Genomic DNA, 20,953 nt, shown 5'->3' with positions numbered 1-20,953 from the left:
GTTTTGTCCTTTTTTTTTTCTCCCTCCCCCCTTTTTATTTTTCTCCTTCCTCTTATCCAGGGAAGAATGTATCAGTCACACAGAAGAAGCAGTACTGCTCTGAAGGAATGATGAAAGGTGCTTTGACCTGGTGGTGACTGCAGCTGCTTCATTATGGGAAAAACTGAGAAGTTGTCCTGAGTTACCATCTAATACGTTTTAGCCACCTCCTGTAGTGGAAGCTGGCCACGCGGGCCAACCCAGTGTGTGGTTTGAGTTTTCATTCTGTTTTGTTTTCTTGGGATCTCAGCGTTTGCATTTTAAGGAAATTATCAAGTTAAGCACAGATCTCAGTCTTCATGGGTCTGCTTGTGTGGGCATGTAATATATCTTCAGCCTCATATGGCTTTGAGCATTCCTGAAAGACCCTTTGATCTGAGTTAGGATGGTTAGTATTTCTGAGGACATGGTACTTGAGGGTACAAACTGTTTAGGAAATGAGACAGAACTGCGTTTTTACAAGGGTAAGTAGGAATTGGGAATGTACTTCATGCGCACTGAGAGGCACTTGGCACATCAAAGCGCCGTGTCCTAATACTCTAGATGGATTATTTCAACCACATGAATAGGCCACACTGAATTTAACTTTCAGATAAGGCATTCGCATGCATACATGCTTTTCCTGAAATACGTGGTTTTGTGCACACTGGTTAGTAATAGTACACGTGATGCGAACACATTTTGCAACCACACTGCACAATACAGATTTATCCACCCATAACCCCTACTATTCATGTCTGAGTACCCATCTGTGAAGGCAGGGAGATATGAATGCAGCCATGAGATTTGTGCATAAGGGATCGTATGGTTCCATCCATTCCTTCTTTAACTAAAAGCACACAGCACTGTTGAAGTCAGTGGCAATACTTGTGTTGACCTGAACGAGAGCAGCCGTGGGTACTGCTCTCTCAAACTATCCCTTACAGTGTAATGCACTTTCAGTTTTGATAACTGTTTTATGACTTGCATTTCTTCTTTTTTTTTTTTAACGTTGAACTAACTGCTAGAATGTACTGTCTTTGCAATGCTTACTTGCCCAGTAATTCCAGATATCCTTTGAAAAGATGCAGAAGGATAATAAACTGTGGAATCCCAGATCAGATTAATGTAATGTGCATTTCTAGATTATGATTAGTAACAAGATGACACGTTGGCATGGTAACACTTGAAGCTTAACTGCAAGTTCTTAAAATAAAGCAATGACATATGTATAGGTTTCTATCCATTTGCATACTCTCCACCTGAAAACATACATCATTTCCACAACAGTCAGGCAATTTAACCTTCCTTCTTACTTTTGAATTAAGCGTTGAACTAAAACATCATGCCTATTTCCCAGTTTTTATGCATCATCTCCAACCGTAAATTATAAATGTTGATAATGGACCTGTCCATTTTATAACATCTTAGGCTTTCTGTCTTTTGGTTTCATTTTGAAACGATTAGCATAAGGAATGTAGGACATGCTTCATTCTTTGTGGTTTGTACCAGACTGATCTCCTTTAAATTCTGCCACCTCCTAATATGAAAATTGTTTCACTGATATTGGAAAAGTCTTTTTATTAATTAAATTAATACATCAGTGGGTGCATTTCATGTGGCTGAGGATTGGGAATTGAAATCCCAACTTTACCTCAAATTATTGTAAGAAAGCAGTAAAATTTTTAATGTGAGATTAGTAGCTGAGACAGAGAGCCTAGCTATTATTTTCTAGTTGCCTTACGGTGAAGAGAAAAGTGTTGTCTAGTTGTTACAGAGTCTGTTTGGCTTTCTTTCACTAAGCAGAAGTTAACTTGTTTAATGTGCTATCTGTGGTAAATGTGCCAGGGGATGCTTTACGTGTATCTTTGTTTTGTGTTAAACTTTCTCAGAATGCAAAATAGGGCACTTTGTTCTGATTGCTTTATATGCACAATATTGCTTTGACCAAATTCCTTACAGTCAAAATTGAGATGCTGCTAAGTTCTGCATAAGTAAATACAGTCTTCTTCTGTCACCCTAAATAGACAAAATGGGCAATGTTACATGGAAAATATGATTTCTTTGACAGTTCACTTATTTACGTATACTCTACTGTATAGCGCATCGCAGGATACTGAAAATATAGCTTACAGTATTTCCACAGCCCCTTACGCAACCTTTAAATCCTGAATTCTGTTCTTCACACCACTATGGATGGCAGATGCTGGAAGTACAATGATTGACTCCGGCATGATAATCATGTTACATTCAGAATAATACAATTGCCAGGAAATATTTCACATACACAGCAGAGTTCCCAGGATAAACCTCCTGCTAAGGCATGGCTGATGTTTGTCCTCATGGCCTTTTAACAAGTGGAAACCCTGATCTGTGTTTCATAAATCTACCTGTATTTCTCACTTGCAGATGGAGGATTTTATTATTTGGATTTACTGTGGTTGTGGGGTGGAGGGAGGGAGGGAGGGAGGGACATGTGCATGCTGGGTTTTGCCACTAATCCTTTGGAAATCCTTTAGTGCCTTAAGGAGGCAGAGGGGGAACAGACCTTAGGATTACAGAAACTTGTTCAAACCTCTTTCCTGCTTTAGCAGAATTCCTTTAAAATATATTGTGCCTTTGGCTCCAAACATATTTGCATTAGAAATCAGTAGCCATGGGATTATGGACAGGAATTTTTGTCCCCGCACTAATGTTAGGAAAGAGAGAATACTGTTTCTTATATAGGATGTGAATTAAAAATATAGCTAACTTAAGTTCTACCATTGGGATCCAGGCATACTAGGAAAGTTGCAAGTTGCAGGTAAAGCCAAAAAAAAAAAAAAAAAAAAAAAAAAAACCAGAAAGAAAAGAAAAAAGGAGAAAGTTTAAATGTACTGGATGAAATGCTTGTACCACTGAAGTGACTGGCAAATTTCCACTGGCTTCCCTGGGACCAAGATTTCATGCTTGCTTCTACTTGGCTTAAGAAATGCTCACATATGATAGATACTTAGGCATTGTGCTCTCTTTAACATTGTCTATGCACACAGGAGAGGAAAAGAGAGGTTAGTAGTTGTGGAGACCTGCCTTGATTTGGAGTTGATGGGATCTGTGGTGTAAATCTCTGGTCGCTATTGTTTCTCTATGTAACATAGACTCTTGCTATGGGAATACGAATATGCAAATGTAAATTCCAATGTGAGAGGTTACTGCACAGTGTGCACTAACCGATGACCAAACCCTACATTTCTCTACTCTTTGAATTGTGGTCTTTTTTAAAAAGAGGGAAAATGTAGTTAACAGGTGAAAACCACTCCTGTGCAAAAAAGGCCTGTGTGAGGCAATTCATGTACTCACTGATGGTCCTAAGCAGATCTTAGGAAAAGTTGAATAAGATTTGAGTTCATGAGTAAATTTTATCTTTTAGGAATTAAGAGCAATTTGTTGGTAGAGAGCTACAAAAAAAAAAAAAAAAAAAGGAAAAAAAAAAGAAGGCCTGAAAATCAGAGTGGTGGTGGTCTTCTATTTTGCTCCTCGTGATGACAAGCAAGTTTTAAAGAATATGTAAATAGTTAAAAGAAAATCATTACATGGCTCACAGTATGTAAGACAAGACCCAGCATGGAACAGATTTTTATAGCTTCTTTATCAATTACACTTTTGTCTTTTGTTTGAAACTTGGAAAAAGAAACCGTGTAAATTAAATAAGGAGCAAAGACTTACTGCACACATTTGTTTGACTGAAACAAAGATATTTCCCCACCTCCTGAGGTATTAATGAGTAATCAGGGATCAACAATGTACGGAGATCTTGCCTTTTGAGTTCTAGTGCTGTGCAGCTATTTAACTCTTTTGCACAGCCAACAGTGGGATGGTGACCAGCAGTCATGAAGAGCAGTTGTTTAGGGCCACAAATTGGGATCCATTTAAAGAGGTGCCAAAGAATGCACAAAAAGGCTGGGGTTTATGGTGTGATACTTATTAAGCAGATGTACCAGCAAGACTGGGGAGGGAGGGGTGTTTGTAAATAAATGCAAAAAATGTAAACTCCAACCCATGACCACCCTGTAACTGGGTGTCAAATTGGTCTCGGCTAAATGAGAAGCTTCAATAGTATGAGAGAAGCCATTCTTGTTTTAATCTGTTCCATTAAAACCTTCTGGATAACTTTTCAGCAAAGATTTCCACTCTAAGACATTTGTCATGGATATCAACTGTACATATGTATTAATTTTCAGTGTAACTAAGGAGGACACAGAATTGTAATGAAGTCACAAAGTCTACTTGATGATTATCACAGATTTGTAACTCTCACTTAAATTATGTAAGATATGTTGACATTTTATCTTGTTAACAAGATGTATTTTTCTATGTTAGTTAAATGTATAATTTGTATAATTTTGTATATTAAATGTATGCATATTTTAAATTAAAATCTTTATAATTTCAATTATTTTAACTCTAAAATGGTGGCGGAGCTTCTGAAATATAGTTGTAAATACAACTGTACCCGTGGATAGCAACCCAGGCACTCTCCTTTTTGAGGAAGGGGCCACCTGGTCTTCTAACAGGGTAAGGAAAGTGTTAGGCCTGAGCTCTTGCTCCTCTTCGTGGAGGAGCTGCCATTCAGCTTTTGCTGATTTAGCAGAATTAATATGAATTAGCAGAATACTACGGGCTGGATCGCTGCTTAGGAAGCGGGACACCTGAGCATTCCCCAGCTTGTAGGGTTTTGGATCCATGGTTCCTACATGTCAGGAGACCGTCCAAATCACCAGGCCATGGGATGGGGTTTTGCAGGGGGGAGGAGGACACTGCAGCCGGAGAAACAACAGCCATGTAGAGCAGGGAGAGGGAGACTGCCTCAGTGACTTAGTGACTCAAGTCACTCCTCTGGGAGAAAGAAAACTTGGGTCTCTTTCACACTCACTCCATTTGGGCTGTTCGTGCCTTTTTTTGTCTGATGATTCTGTTGTAAAGTGCACAATAGCAAAAATAGGTGCAAAATGTACATTGCTTATTCTCTGAGCCCCTGTACCAGGGAAGTCCTGTTCTAGCTCATGATGTTCACACTGTTTCAAGAAGAGTTCCAGCTACAACTGGAGCCAAGCTGGTAAATTATATCTTTCTTGTTGGACTTCTGTTGAAGGTTTTTGTTGTGTGAAGGAAGCATGTCTCTAGGTTTTCTGCACTCTCTGTCTAGTCTATTTGGAATAAAGGTCCTATAGGAAGATGGTGAACTTTCAGTCAAGTTCTGTCCTCTTTTCATCAAGCTATGTCAAGACAGGATGAGATGCAGTGTCTGCAAGAGAATATACCAAAGCAATACATTTCTCCAAAGCTGCATATATGTTTTTAGGTAAACTTGCAGAGTGACAGTGTACCAGGCTGTAACTGGGTCTGCTTCTCTAGCACCTAAAACTGCAGTTTTATCTCTTAATGAACAGAAGAACAGTATGCATCTGTTGACTTAGAACACAGTTTTTAATAAACTAAGGGTTACAATATGAAAAAAATCCATTTTAAAGCAAAGACTCTGATATGATTTTATGCTCATTTCTAACTTGAAAGTTTAATGCTGTTTTCTAAAGCACTGATTTGACATGTTCTCTGAGTCTTGTGGTCTCCTTCTCTATCACCATTAAGATTAATGTCCTGGCTTAACACTGAAAAAAATAGCATTAATCTTTGTTATTTCAAAAAAACCTGAGCAGTTCTGGAAACCTGAACAATATTATCTAACTAGATCCCAAGTGTCAACAGAGTCCATCTTTTTTAGCCTTATGGATGTTAAATAAAAGACGCTGTTCATTTAGCGGACGCATGCACTATGTACAACATGCTGGACTTACTATGGGACCAGCAGAAGATTTTTTCTGGAGGTTCAAATTATCTCTTGATTGCAAAGAAATATCTCATAAAATGAATAATTTTTCCAATACTTATGAAGACAGGCAGGTCACATGTCACAGTCCATGTACCACCTGCATATTTCACTAACTGTCAAGGTTTGGTGTCCTGTGGAGGAACAAATTGACTTTTTTTTTTCCCCAACATGATCAATAAATCTCAATGTTACCATCAGGAGCAAAAAATCAATATTTGCCCACATACAAGAGAAGAATTTAAGGAAGCAACAAAGCACTGTCCTACAAGCTATACCTATTTTTTTTTCACACACCACTGAAACCTCCATAGGTTATTAATGTGTTAATGTGGTAGCACGGTTCATTAAGTGAGCTGTGGAATCCTTGGCAATATATGCTCAGAAATATCAGTCAGGATGCTGCAACTACTAAAATCAGTGTGTTAGTAACCAAAGATCGGTGAACTTTTGACTAATTTCCTAACTGCCCTCGTGTAAACAACACACACAGTGTTGAATGCACACACAGGGCATTCAAGACAGCAGGTACCGCCGCATGATAACAAATGCAGAAAAGAAAGATGTTTTCCTTTGACGTGTTTTGGCAATGCTCAGGTATGTTACATCACCGCTTTTTCACACGGTTTTGGTCCATGTGTAGTTGTTAATGAGAAAGATGGCTATCTGGACTTGCTTGTGATGAGATCCCAGGGGCCTCTGTCTTTAACCCCCCACTTTTCCTGATTAATTTATAACTTGTGATTTTTCTCGTGCTGGGACCACCGGGCATGCCTGTGGGCCATAGACGATAGTTCCATGTGGCTGGGCTTGTATTCAAATGCCATAACCATGTTGCACGTGAGCAGAACACGGGTCTTGTGATCGATCCACTGCTTCAAATGTGCTTAGTCATTTAGTCAGTCTCAGGCCAGTTTGTTCCAATGTATTACTTGAGAGCAATAGGAAATGTCCCTTATGTAAGTGCTGGTGTATTCAGAGCCTGTCAGAATTGTCTGAGACCGGCTGCGTGTGCGGGAGGGGAGTGACCAGGGTCGCGGGGTTTCGGTGGATGATCTCCTCCGGCGTTATAAGGCGGGTAGAGGTGTAAAGACGGGCTTTCAGAAGTGGGCTGTGCGGAGAGTTGAGGGTAACGCGTTCTGCACCCCTCCGGCTTTAAGCAAAGCCTCCTCGATTTTGGGACCCGGCATCCCTCACGGCGAACGGAGGCCCTCCGCCGCAGGGTAACCCCGGGTCGCCTCTCCCTCTGCCCAAGCGAAAAGGCCGGCAACAGCCGGCCGGGGCTGCCCGCCCGGGGACGCCGCCCGGGGTGCTGAAGGGACAGCTCCGCGGGGGCGGGCCGCGCTCCGCTCCGCTCCGCGGGGGGTTCCGCCGGCCTTCCGCGGGGCTCGGCGGGCCGGGCAGCCGCTGCTCCGCGGGCTGCAGACTCCGCCGACCCGCCGTCCCCCCGCCCGGCGCCCCATCCCCGGTGGCGGAGCCGGCGGCGCAGGCAGCGCTCGGCGCGATCACTTCCGTGTCAGGGCCGGCCGCCGCCGCCGCCGCCGTGCCCGCTGCCTGCGCGGCGCGCCGCGGGGTCGGACGCCCTCTCAGGCGGGAGGGCGGCGGGGCGGGGCGGAGCGGGGCCGCCGGCACTTCCCCCCCCTCCCGCCCCGACCACCAGCTGCTGCGGCAGGGAGAGGGCAGCGCCAGCCCCCCCCCCCCCCCCCCCCCCCCCCAGCCCCGGGGGCCTGGGACTGGTTGTGCTTCCTCCCCCCCCACCCCCACCCCGGCCACCCCTCCTCCGCTCGCCGCCGCTCCCCCCGCGGCCGCCGACCGACCCCGAGCGGCGGGGGGGGGCAGCGCGGAACCGGCCCGCCCCCTCCCCGCACCGCGGGCTGCCGCGGCCGCGCCCCCCACCCCCGCCCGGGCACCGCCGCAGCCTCCTCCTGCGGAGGGAGGCGGGGGGAATGCGAGTGTGCAAAGTGGGAGAAACTCCCTCCGGCTCGCCCGGGGGGGGCTGGGGAGATTTGGGGCTTTTTTTTTTTTTTCCCCTCTTTTTTTTTTTTTTTTCCTTCCCCCCCTGAAGCCACGTAGCAGCAGGTGACTGGCGTCCGCCCGCCGGGAAGGACCCCGTTTGCCCCGGCTGTGTGTGCATGCAGCGGGCTCCCTCCTCCCCCTGCCTCCCGCCCCCCGGCTCATTCTTTATACCGGGGGAGCGTGTGCACTGCGGTCCTTGCTCTGGGAATTGCTGCTGCTCTTCCTATTCGTCAAGGGCTTTCCAATCACCTGCCTCTGCCACCCTCTCCTCTCCGCTCTTTGTACTTTATTTTCACGTGCTCTTTACTAACACGGCTATTTTTAAATCCCGCTTGGATTTATTTCTTTCTCTCTCTTTCTCTCTTATTTTTCTTTTTTTTTTCTTTTTTTTTTTCCGGGGGGTGGGTGGGGGGAGGGAAGTTAACGCTTGCATCTCCCTAAGGGAAAGATCCCACCAGCCAACCCAGCTCCGCCACTGCTGCATCCATCCATTCATTTTTATGGTCACTAGCAGCCTATCCCGGTAGTAGAAGGTGCAGAGAAGTGGGAGGCAGAGAGAGAGGGAGGGAGGGAGAGATCCGGACAGCGAGAATGGCCGAGAGAAAGAGGAACTGGAATAAAGAAGATGACCTGCCTGTGTATCTAGCTAGGCCGGGTACGACAGCCCAGACGCCGCGGCAGAAATACGGGGGGATGTTCGCCTCCGTGGAGGGGGCCTACGAGAACAAAACCATCGACTTCGACGCCTACAGCGTGGGGAAGAAGGGGTCCCGGACCCCGCGGAGCGGCAGTCGGCACGACATGCTGGACGGAGGGGACAACTACAGCGAGACCGCCAGCGACATCAGCGAGGTCTCCGGCTCCGTCATCAGCTCCCCGGGAGACCGGGAGGACAAGACCCCGGGCGTGGAGATCAGATACCCCGTGGGGAAAGAGCTGCTGCAGGGCCAGGACAATGGGCAGGTGAGCGGGGCCCCGGGCCCGGGGGGGCGGGAGCCGTCGCCCCCGCTGGCCGGGTGAGCCGTGCCGGGGTGAGCCGTGCCGAGCCGTGCCGTGCCGAGCCGAGCCGTGCCGTGCCGTGCCGTGCCGCAGAGCCCCGCTCGCCGGCGCGGGGGGGACGGGGGCCGCCTTCGCGGGGGAGTTTCGGCACGGAAGGTCGGGGAGGCACGCACCCCTCCTCCCCGGCACGGTGATGCTATCGGAGGAGCCCGGCTGGCCCCTAAACTATCTCACTTGTCTGAGCTTGGTGGGGGCGGGGGGCGGGGGGGCGACCCCCGAAATCGTTTCCCTTCGTAAGTGATGGCGATGAGTTTCCCTCCCTGCCGGTAAAACGCTGCCCCTGCCGGGTGGGCTGGAGGGCGATCCCGGGCCCCCTCGGCGCCTCCCCGCCGCCCCCCGGAACAAAGCAGCCCCCGCTACACTTCTGGGCTCGCCGGGGAAAAACTCCCGGGAGCCTGTCCCAGGCCCAGCCCCCGGCTCTGCCCCGGCCCCGGCTCTGCCCCTGGCTCCCCCCGGGCTCCCCATGCGCCTTCATTGTCTCCCCGGCAGGGAGCGCGTACGGCGGGAGGATCAGCCGGAACCTTTGCCCGGGGGTTGTCCACCTCTGGGGCTGCAGCCTGCACTCATATTCTAGACTGAAGGAAAAAAAGTGAGGCCGGTGGGGCTGGCTAGCCCCTGCCAGCTGCGCTTCTCCATCCTACCCCTGTGTGTGGCACGCAGGCTGGAGGCAGACCCGGGCAGCTGGCTCTCCTGGGAACCCGGGCTGTCATTGATTTCCTCTTCGAAAGAAATGCGGCCTCGCAGTCACGTCCCTGCATAGATGCACCTTGTCCCTTAGCACCCAGCCTGGAGGCTGCATGGCCTGTCCATGCTCCGCTCTTTCCACAGGCTAAGCTGAGAGTTTCCACTCTTCTCTCCCTCTCTTCAATTTGAGCATGAATGGGGCACGGGTCCTCTCCGGGCACGGGGCTGAGCGCAGGTGCCACAGAGCCTCCTGTGCAGCCCGGTGGGTGCCCGCTGCAGTGGGACACCGGAGCGAGCAGGCAGGGCTTGGTGGGACACTGAGGCTGCGATGGTGCCGCTTCACTGCAATGACCTCGGGGTTGCCTTCCGAGGCTGCCAGCTGCAGTGCGGTCTTCCCTTTCCCAGCTCACCTGAACCCCTACGTCTTTTCCATCAGGACCCCGGGGCAGTGGGAGGGTACGGCACACCCTGAACAGCCCCCATCTTCTGGGACACGCCTGGTGTCTCCTCTCCATCTTCCCTGCTTCCCAGTTCAGCCTGGGGCTTAGGGTAGTGAACACATTTCATGCTACCTCCCCGGATCTCCCCGTGCTTCCAAAGTTGTCCGGCTCTGGGTTGGACCTGGGGGGGGTGAGGAGGAGGTTGGGGGTAAAGTATTTGGTCACTGGCTTAGGAAAGTGCGCTGTAAGCAGCAGCCATGTGCTTGACCCCTGCGCAGCAGTGGCCAGAGCTTTTTGCAAATGGTGATTTCGGGGCAGATGTGTCAGGGATGTGGCCTGGGTGGGAAATGCCTTGTATTTGTGTGTGTGTTGCAGGGGTGTGTGCACTAAGAGCCCCTGGCTGCTCGTCGGGGGGGATTAACTTGGGTGCAGCATTGCAGTGCCTTTTACCTTTCCTGCAGTTGTTCATGGAGCCTTGATCAAGCGCTGTGGGTGGAGGGCGGCACTCTGTGAGTCAAAAAAGACGGAAAGGTTTCAATTAGCCACTTTTCCTCTCCAGAAGCTGCTGGCATAGCACCTACCTGGCCTGGCCGGGCTGTGCTGTGCTGTGCCAGCCCCCAGGCCCTCCCTGGGGATTAGGCAGAGCAGGGAGTGCCACTGGGACAGTGACAAGGAGGGTAGAGCAGGTCAGTGCTGTTGGGGTCAGAGCCACCGGTGGGACAGAGCTGGCAGTGCCATCGGGGGCAGAGCCGTGGGGACAGAGCAGGGCAGAGCCGTGGGGACAGAGCAGGGCAGTGCCGTGGGGACAGAGCAGGGCAGAGCTATGGGGACAGAGCAGGGCAGAGCCGTGGGGACAGAGCAGGGCAGAGCTATGGGGACAGAGCAGGGCAGTGCCGTGGGGACAGAGCAGGGCAGTGCCATACGAAGAGAGCAGTCAGAACCGGGAGGTCAGAGCAGGGCAGCGCCGTGGGGACACAGCAAGGCAGTGCCATCGGGGGCAGCGCTGTGGGGAGAGAGCAGGCAGTGCCACTGCCATGCGCTGCGCGGTAGGACCCCCGCCCCGGGGTTACCCCCCCACCCCGGCCCCGGTCCCCGCCCTGCGGGAGCCCACGCGTGGGACCCCGCCGGCGCCCTCAGCGTGGGAGCGGGGCGGTGGCGGAGCCGGGAGGGCGGCGTTTCCCAGCGCCGGTGCGGGCGGGAGGGAGGCTCCGGCTGGATTGATGGGCTGGGAAGGGGGGCCGAGGGGGTAGGGGTGGGGGACAGGAGGAAAGGAAACGCTTCCTGGGTTGAGCTGAGCGAATCCCGCTCCGACCTGCAGCCGGGAGGGCGCTGCTGCCGCCGGGAGAGGCAGCGCTCGCCGACCCCCCCGGGAGCCGCGTCCCTGTTTTATTGCAGCCGGAAAAAAAAAAGGTGCCGGGTTCGCCGGGCTCCCCTTCCTCCGGGCGAGGAAACTTTGCCTCCATTACGCAGCTCTGCCGGGTCGCCCCCGCCCCGCCCCATCACCCCACCGGGCTCTGAATTATTATTATTCCTCTTACTACCGCCGATATTTTTCCGTCGGGCTCGGCTCGCTCCTCGGGGTGTGTGGCGTGCGCCCGGCGCTAGCGAGAGCCGACATGTCTTACCAGGGCAAGAAGAGCATCCCCCACATAACGGTAAGCGGACCCCCTCGCTCCTTTGTTAGCGGGGCGGGGAAGGGCGGCAGGCGGCGGCGCCGCGGCCGCGCAGTGCCCCGCGGATGGCGGCGGGGAGCCCGCCGGGCTGCGGGGCCGCGGCCGAGCTTCCCCGGGGCTGGGCGGGTGCGGGCGCCGGTGCGCTGCCCTCCTCCTGCCGCCGCTCCGGGCTGGCAGTGATATTCTTTCATTTGAAATCCCTGTTTTATTGTCTATTTTCATTTTTTTTTTTTAATTTTTTTTTTTTCCCGTTCCTCGCCCTCCGCGCAGCCGGGGCTCGGCGCTGCGTGCTCTCGCACCAGCCTGGGGCCGGCGGCGGTGGGTCGGGGCGGGGAAGGGAAGGGCCGGCGAAGGGGTGGGGGGGGGAGGCTTGGCCCCGGCGCTGGCGGGGCCGGGGGTCGGGGGGCCGGGGTCGGCGGTGCCGCCCTCCCGAGGAGCAGGGCCCGGGGAGGCTCGGCCGCCGGGCGAGGCAGAACAAAAGAGGGAGGGGACGAGCCGCAGCACAACGTGCCGCCGCCCCCCCCCCCCCCCCCGGCAGCGGGCAGGGGCAGCGCAGCCCTCCGGCGGGGGCAGGGGGCGGTGGGGCAGGGTGGGCTGGGGGTGCGGAGAGGTGGGAGGTGGGCAAACGGGGTGGGGTGGGCTGGGGGGGGGAAGCGTGGAAAATCAAAGAGCGCCATGATGCCGGCACCGACACCTCTGCGTGCTATTAATACATCAGACGTGGTGGGGATCAGAAGTCAAAGAGTTAATCGTAACCATCCTCTTCCTAGCTGTGCCTGTCTCCCGCTAGATGCTTTTATCCCCGAGCAGGACGACAATAGAGCATGCTTTCCGTCCCAGAAAGAAAGGATCTGGGTCCTTTGATTCCGCATATTGTTTCCCATAGATACACCGGATCGACGGGGGCTGGGGATAAAGAATAGGCAGAGCTGGTGGGGAGAGGGTTTCAGGGAGCCTCTCCCCCAGAGTTTGGTCACGCAGAGATTTTCCCCAGCACCCGTGTCGGTCTCCAGGCGAGCGCCTGCTTTCCTCTTGGGGGGCTGGGTCAGTGGGTGAGGGGGTCACTGCTGCTGCGGCACCCGGGGCAGAGGGGAGCGGGGGGAGCTCAAAGAAGCTTGGGTTCCTGGAGCTTTCCCAGGAAAGCTGGCACCGTCAGGGCGCGGGGCAAGTTTCAGTGGCTGAAGAGAGGGCTGACTGGTGGGTGTGGCACCTTCCTGAGCAAACCTGATGGTTAAAGGCGATATCTGAGCCAGTGTTACAAGGCTTGTAAGCACCTCGAGGTTTCCTCAATATTAAAAAGAAAAAAATAAGTCCTTTAGCCAAAATATTTGGTCGGGAGGGGAGCGGCCTCCTTCTAAAAGCAGAGTTTTATGATACCAAAGTGCTGCGTTTATACAGGTTTCCCCTATCAACAGGCAGCAGTGCCTGGTGGCCAAGGCTGAGCCTGGGTGTTGCAGCAGCTCTTTGGGTGCTGGCTCCTCTCGCCTCGGTCCTCAGCACGTCGTGTCACTTGGGGTCAGTCAGGGCACCTCTGGGCTGGGGGATGGCCCTGGCTGCCCTCTGGGTGAATGGCAGGTGCTTTGTGCGCAGCTTGACCTTCATTTGCAGCTGGAGTGTAATGGGTTCCTCCCCATAGCTGGTTGCTTGCTCTCCAATTTGGAGTAAAAGAAGGAACTGGAAGAACTGCAAGTGCTTGCCTTGGAATCAACAGTTAGTTTTAATTTCTTCACTTCTCACAAATTTCCTTCTTTGTGCTGGTGAGAGGATTGCTGGGAAGAAGAAAGCCCAGACCTCAGCCTGGTCTCTTTGAAATGGGATGTGTTGAAGCTGCTATAAATGAATATTCATTAACACTAGTGAGTTTTGTGACCAAATCAAAGGCATAAATTAACATTAGTCAAGTTGGCAGGCATCAGACTTGGACTGCCTTTTTCTATTTTAATGTTTTACACTTCTGGTCTTTCTTCTCCTCCAGCAAAAGCAAATCAGACACTCTGTGTTGTACCTTGTACGTGCTGCCCATCCCACAAGAGCCCACCGGATTTGTCTGGGTGTATCTTCTGAAAGCCCCATGCCAGTATGGTAAATTAGATATTTCATCCTGGCGCTAAGGAAATACATTGGAACTTCAAGCCTTCTGGGCTCTGAGGAAATGTGATAGCTCTGTAAAATTATGCAACAACATCAGCGATGATGAAATCATAAAAAAATGTCATTTGTTACTGTGCTTAACATTTCTCCCCCCACACACTCCTGCTTTTTGGAGCTACACCAGCTCCTGGATTCACTGGAATAGTGAGAAACTAATTTTTGAGCGTCCTGTGTGCTGATACTTTGCTGTGGATTTTCCTGTACCAAGCCTGTTCCTTGCATGGGGCCAGGAGCCGTCCTGAGAGCACAAGAACAGGAACAATCCTGCCACAGCGTCCAGCCACAGGCACTACCTGCCATCAGTGCCTGGCCAAAACATCCCTCCGGGACCTTGCTGTGGGTCAGGTCTGCACATCAGGAATTTTGTGAAGGAAGAGGCAGAGGCTGGTTTCAGCTCTGATCAGCGTGGGAGCAGGTATCCCTCTTGGGAAGACAACCCTGTGGTGTTCTTTCTGGGTTATTCCCCTTGGTGCACATGGGCATAAGTGCCTCCTCGTGCTTTGTCTGGCTGTGCCTCGCCTCCTGACTCCTTCAGACTATTAGCAGTGCCTGACTGATACCCCGTTCACCCCTTTCGCCCGAAGCAGCTTTATTCCTGCCTTCCCTTCTCCCCCTTCTCCTGGAAGTATCTAGGACAGCAGAGACACTGTGTTGCAGACAGGCCCCCTTTAGCACTGAGCATCTCTCTGCTCTCATTTACCAAGTCTGCACCTGCTTTTTTTAATTTCATTTCACCTGCCTTTTGTTTTTTTCATTTCAGCCCCCGAAAATTCATGCTTCTTGCAATTTATCCTCTTAGTGACTCTCCTGCTGCCCTTGATGCATCCCACGCAGCATTCAGGCTTGCTGTTGTCAGCTGAGCACCACCAGCACTGCTCCAGTGTAAGGTGCCATTTAGTTGTGTCAGACTGGAGAAACTGGGCCCCTTTCACTGTAACTACTGTGGGAAGGACCTCTGTATTCAAAGCACCAGACCAGTCTCTGGGTGACGTAAAATAGAGATGCACTAAACCAGTAAGTGTAAGCACCTTGGTCACGTCCTCTGCACTGTGTTGAGGTCCTTGGGGGGTCTCACTCCCCTCGTTCAGGAGTATTAGCTGGGGATGGAGCAGGGTGTGCATAATGTAAGGGTGGCCAAGAATGCATCTGCAGGAGCATATTTCTCAGGCTGTGTAGTACAGTCAGCCACCACATCCATTGCTGAGGTGTTTTTCTGCATGAGGTGGCAATCTTTTGTGCTTCAGTTGTGCAGGCATGCTCTCATGCAGACCAGATTTTCCAGGATACATCCCCTCGCCCATTGCTTTTAACATCGCTATTATACTCCTCTTGTGTAGCATATTACAGGGAATCAATGGGGATGATGGCACTGAAAGAACTGTTACAAATTATTTTGACTGGTGTGTTTTGGTAGTGCTTGGCACTTTTCAAGCAAGGCCTCAGCCCAGATGAACTCAAAATTACAGTATATACAGAGCACAATTTATAAAAAAAGCATGTGGCATGTAAAATGTTTGTTAGAGGACTTGTTTGTTGCAGTAGCGATTGCAACCATTAAAACATAATCGGCGTGAGCTCAATGAAGAGGAGGTGTGAAGACAACTGTACCGAGCAAAGGGAGAATAGCTAGTCACCAAAGAAATGCAAGGAGGGACATGGGAGAGGTGAATGGTGCACAAATCTCTTAGAAAAGGGTATAATACTCCTGGGAATAGTTCAAGGGTTGGCATATGAATGGGGGAAGGAGCTGCTGGTCCTGAGCTGGCAGAATATAAGGCACGGGGAGACAGAGAGCTCAAAAATGTGGTGTTACAGAGGGAGGATCTCATCACTGAGCTTAGCAAGTAAAGAGAAGAACTGGCACAAGATGACAAGAAGAAGCAGTTGCGGAAAAATGAAGAGAGGCTGGAGAAATTCGGAAGAGTGGGCACAGAGAATAATTTTAGTTGTAGCCTTTTGAGTTGATTGACGTGGAGAGAGCTGAGAAATAAGTAGGCTTCAGCTGAACACGGCAGAATACTTTTGAGAGAGAAAAAATGCATTCATCTGGACTGTTGCTGGGTGAGACTTTGGTCTCAAGCTAACTATTGAGGGTCAAGACAGGAACTTTCTGTTTGGCTTGAGCAAATGCTGGGGTAACGTGAGGTGTTCTGGTGTGAGACAACAGCAGTGCGAGAGCTGCCAGCCACCAGCTAATTCACTTTGGACACCAGGCAGGACGTGTCCTACAGAAGCAAGGTGTGGTGAGTATCTGGAATGGGGAACCAAAGTCCTCATCTAGGTTGGATCTATTCCATATCTCCCCTGGCCATGCTTTTTTTCTACCCACCTTTGCTTAACACTATGAAGCTACACAAAGGTTGGTGTGTGATGTGCCAAAAGTGTTTGAAAAGACTACTGAGTGCTGGGCATGGGAACAATGTCTCACATTTTTATTCTGCTTTTGGCACGAGATTTGGACTGATGTAGACAGCACTTTTTGTCATGCTTTAAAACACCAAGGCCTGGGACTTCTGAATCCCCTCTTACTCTTGAATATTTGCTTAATACTCAGAGTTACATTTTTCCATCTGTGGCTGTTGAATAGACTTGGCCCCTCTCAGTTTACCTGTCTGCTGATGAACATTGGTGAATTCACATCCCATATTGCACTGGACTTGGACTTGACAGCTCTGGAGATGCTTCAGCTGCTTCAGTAGAAGTTGTTGGACTTCCAAACACCATTTCTATGATTCTGTGTTAAGTCTTTTCCTTTCCTTTTTCTACAGGAGAAAAAGTGGCCATAGTGTTTAAGCTACTTCCATCTCATGTCTTAAATTACATTCAGAGTAGGTCCTTCCAGGGACGTTGCTGTGGAGATTGAAACCTTTGGCAGAGGGACAGAAGGAAGGGTTTGGGGCAGTGATTCCTTTAACTGCCACAGCAAGTTTGTCAGTCAGTGCCTGCATCAGGGTTTTCAGCATCATAGCTGCCACCACCACGGGGAGCTGAGCTGCGTTTTGCTGGAAGCCAGGCAGGTTTGGGAAAGGGAAAGTGGCTGTCTGGGAAGACAACTGATGCGGTGAGGTGGTTGTTCAGCAAGTCTGAATCTCCTTCTTACAAGTGCTGAGAGCGACCACTGCCAATGAACCACTTTCCTGACAAGAGGTCAGGGTCTGTTTTCTGCTTTGCTGCCATTTCTTTCATAAGCAAGTTTATACATGGCGGTAAAAGGGGGAAGCTTCATTTTCCGTTGTGGGATCCAGGAGAACCCATTGGCTTGTGAAGCTCTGGAGCGCTGGGAGAGTTAGTTGGAATGAATTTCTTGCTGCTTTTGTAGGTATGAGAAAGATGGAACAGAGATGAGCAGTTTGCAGGTTTCTAATCTTGCTACATGTAAAGATGATGGCATCGTCCCTTGGGACAGAGATACTTTGGGATTACTTTTGCTTGATGCACTTGTCACAATACAAAAGTTTTGATCTGTAGTGTATGTCCTGATGAGGTGTAAGGCCTCAGCTCTTGCTTAGGTGAATAATAAATGTCCCCACTGATTTCAGTAAAATCTACACTCTATGTAAAAGCTCTCTAAAGCTGATCACCCTTGCCCACCTTGCACGTGGCTGGCTAAAGGAGTATGCAGTGCTCACAGCTAAGAGACCGTGGAAAGGTTGCTCATGGACCGGTGCAGGTACCATGGGAGTGGAGCAGCAAGTGTTGCAAATTGCAATGACTGGCAGGGGAAGTAGGTACATTAGGCAACATGACAGCAAAAAGTGTCTAAGTGCAAACGATGCACATCTACATCCACTGCATTTAGTCAACCATGATTTACTATTGCTAACATCATATTAAAGGGCATTTTCTACTGTTCTGCTTCCCTTGCATCCACCTCCTGGGTCTAGAGAAGGGATTCCTTACAGTCTTAGCTAGATTTTGACTGTGAGTGGTGCCAAGGCTGATGTGTCCCAGTAACCTGATGCAGGTTTCTGACTGGAACTTCGATAAAACTTATCTTCAGTTCAGTGGCACACAGCAGCCAGCCGTGTGTAAATTGCTGTTACTTTTTCCTGAGTTTAACCTTTCCTGTGAATGGCTTGCTGAGATTTCAAGGTCAGCTCTAATTGACATAACCTGTGTGTAACCCAAGAGATGGCTGTAACAACAGTGCATGCTTAGGTGAAACCCCTGCTGATGCCAATGAATATTGTCATCAATGAGATGTTTGTTGTGCTTCCCTTCTAACAGCAAAGCAAAGATGACATTTACAGTGAAGAAGTCCCCATGGAGTTAGTAGCTGTAGGAGTACCCCTTTTAGACTGTGTGATTAAGGACTGAAATTGCTAGCTGAATAGAAAGTCAGGTCTCCAAAGGGGAAACAAAAGAACATCAGATCTTTTAAATGAATAAAGATGAATGAATATATTGGCTACAGACCAAGATACAGCGTTACTACAATCAACGTAATCCTTCCTAAATGAATTGCCATACACTGGGGTGCATTTGTTAAGAAAAGGACCTTAAAAGCAGGATTCTCCATTAGTGGCTATCGGAAATGATGCCTCAAGGATACAATGTTTTACAGGCAATTCCCTGACTTGATTCAGGGATCACCCTAGCTAAAAATTACTTCCTATGGAGGGTAACCTAGACGTGAAATTCAAAAGGAAGGATAGTGCTGATTAAAAGCAGATCTTCTATAAGCAGACAGTACTTCATGAAATCCCATTTACAGCTCTTTGATCCTTATGAAAGGATTTTAAGCAAGCATTCCTCTTGGGAAGGATATCTTTCTTCCTTTGCCATTAAGTTTAAAAATGTTCCTTATTTGTAAGTACTTAGCTAAAAGCAAGGTAATTTAACGGTATAGTATCACAACTGGGTCTGAATCTGACCAGCTCTGACAGTTGACAACCAAGTATATCCACAGAAAAACCCCATTAAATCTCTTGTATATTATGGGAAATAACTCTGCAAGAAAGAAAGCACAGAAGCACAGAGGAGCTCCAAGTGTCTCCCTCCATTGTCTGCCAGTGGGACTTTTGCCTTTGAGAAACCACTCCCTTGCAAATAGTCTCCTTGTGGAGATTTGGATAATCAAGAAAAACACAAACTTCAGCCTGTGACTTTTGAACCTGCCTTCTAAATTGGGGATGTGTCTTTTTCAACTCTCAGTGGCCTTTTTAAAGCCTTAGCAACAAAGGATTTTGCCTCTCGAATGCTAAAAAAGTGAAGATTAATGTCTTGGCTGCAAGAGTGGTAACGTAGCCTAATGCCTTCTTATGTCTATTGCCTTTAATCTGATGCCTTTTAAACCACATGCATTTATAGGCAGAGAACTGGAAATGCAGGTGGATTTGAAATTTAAACTGTTTTCAATTGGTTCTTTAGTCATCTTCAGGGGCATTGACTAATCTGGATTTTAGAGAATACAGCCATTGTTGCTCTGGAGATCTAAGGACAATGGTATATTCTAGTAAGTCGTTAGAATTATGCAAAGCATGAAATCACTGCTGAGTGTTTCCTCCTCCTTTAGGCCTGGAAAGTCTGGGGCTAAGAGTGTTGCAAAGACTTTTTCAGCTGGCAATGGCTGCAATGCAGCAATGGTAAAAGTCTAAATGCAAGAATGTAGCAGCGCTTAGACCCATATACTGGGTATGCCATATGAAGTTCATTGTAGTTAAATTGTAAAGCAAACGACATGGGTTTTTTGATTTAGAGATGAAGATGTAACAGGTAGACATTGTATTTGTGGAAGAAAAGCAAGAATGTAACAGCATATATCAGAATTGCTGTCTGGACAGATGCTGCTATTTGATGAAAACACTGCTCTTGAAATCTGTTTGAATCTTTTTGTATGGTTAAAATACATAATGGCAGATTCATTCTTTTTCTTTTTTTATACTTCATCTTGTATGACAGAGATGTGGTTTTCTCTGAAAGGTGCCTGCAAGTGCAGTACCATGGGTATTGATACTGAAGATACTTGTGCCGCATTGTATTTTGACATGCTGCACCAATTTGAGATAATATTTATTTAGTAAATCTTATGTCAGAAGATGGCAGTTTCTGTTACTATGTTTTTCAGTAGATCCAGAAGCAGACTGAGAATGGCATGTGTAAAAAATGTATTTGCATTTTGTTGTGTGTAATATTTTTAAATATCTCTAGCTCCGAGTGGAGTAGGAGAATGAAAAAAAGGCTAATTTTAAATTTCTTTGCAATTGTTCCTGCTCTAACATTTGAGCCTAACATTTAGACAATATTTGCAAATAACCCAGAGTTGAGTGATTTACCGACTGAAAGGATTTGACTTAACTTGTAGTTCTGCAGAGCCCACTGCAGATTTCGGGACTGCAGCAGGGCTCAGGCTCATCATCTGGCAGGTTGATGCAGACGCTGCTTGTCTCTGCTGGCCTTGTACCGTTGGGAGCGTAGGAAAATATGGACACGCTTCACAAGACCTGAGCCAAGCTGATTTAAAAAACTCAGCAGAACAGGCAATTTGTACAAATTCTGCCAGTCACCAGCTTACAGATGTTGCGTGTTGCTCTTACCGTAACGCAAACAATAGTTGTAAGGGAGTGAAAGCCAACGCCTCGTGTCTGAGCAGCCGGCCCCTCCTCCTGCAGCAAACGATGCTGAGTTTGTGGCATCTCCGTCTGCTGCCACGAAAATTGCTGTCATGTCACAGACTAAGCTCCGTGGCTTTGCTGCCGGATTAAGCGGGAGAAGCTGGACCGCAATTAGCAAAAAAATCACCAGGAAAGCGGTGCGCAGGGTTTGAAGGTGAAGAGCTGTGAATGACACGTATCATCCTCAGCAGCGAGCGCTTGTAAAATGGAGCTGCAGGGAGACAGGAGAGAAGCATCCTCGCTGTGCTGCTGCTGTGTCATAGCCAGGCACAAAACCCGGCAGCCAAGAGCGTTGCATCGATGCTGTCGCATCATTGCAGCAGCGACGGCTGCAGGAGAAACACCTCGGCTCCCGCACCCGGCAGGGAATGCTGAGCAGTGGCGTGGATTTACAGTGGTGGATTTACAGTGGTGCTTTCCGCACCTCGCATG

General features: G+C 49.3%; 2 protein-coding genes across 4 annotated transcripts in view; both read left to right on the top strand.

Moving 5' to 3' along the window:
• The window catches only part of C1H4orf50 (chromosome 1 C4orf50 homolog), an 85,324-nt gene extending 80,871 nt beyond the window's left edge, over positions 1-4,453 (top strand). For both annotated transcript variants that reach the window (XM_069793855.1, XM_069793864.1), the window contains one exon: positions 61-4,453. The gene's annotated coding sequence lies outside the window, so the exon portion shown is untranslated. The remainder of the gene's footprint in view (positions 1-60) is intronic.
• Positions 4,454-7,993: 3,540 nt separating this feature from the next.
• Positions 7,994-20,953, top strand: part of CRMP1 (collapsin response mediator protein 1) — a 51,781-nt gene continuing 38,821 nt past the window's right edge. Inside the window, exon 1 of one of the 2 annotated variants that reach the window (XM_069793832.1) lies at positions 7,994-8,863. In XM_069793832.1, the coding sequence (XP_069649933.1) occupies positions 8,492-8,863 (372 nt within the window). In that variant the 5' untranslated portion in view covers positions 7,994-8,491. Of the gene's footprint in view, positions 8,864-11,361; positions 11,739-20,953 lie in introns of those variants that run through there. The other variant, XM_069793840.1, reaches the window with a different exon arrangement.

The sequence above is a fragment of the Haliaeetus albicilla genome, chromosome 1, assembly GCF_947461875.1.
Source record: "Haliaeetus albicilla chromosome 1, bHalAlb1.1, whole genome shotgun sequence".
In the NCBI taxonomy this organism is placed as follows: Eukaryota; Metazoa; Chordata; class Aves; order Accipitriformes; family Accipitridae; genus Haliaeetus; species Haliaeetus albicilla.
Note: the sequence above shows the minus strand (reverse complement) of the source record. Positions and strands in the feature narration are given on the sequence as shown.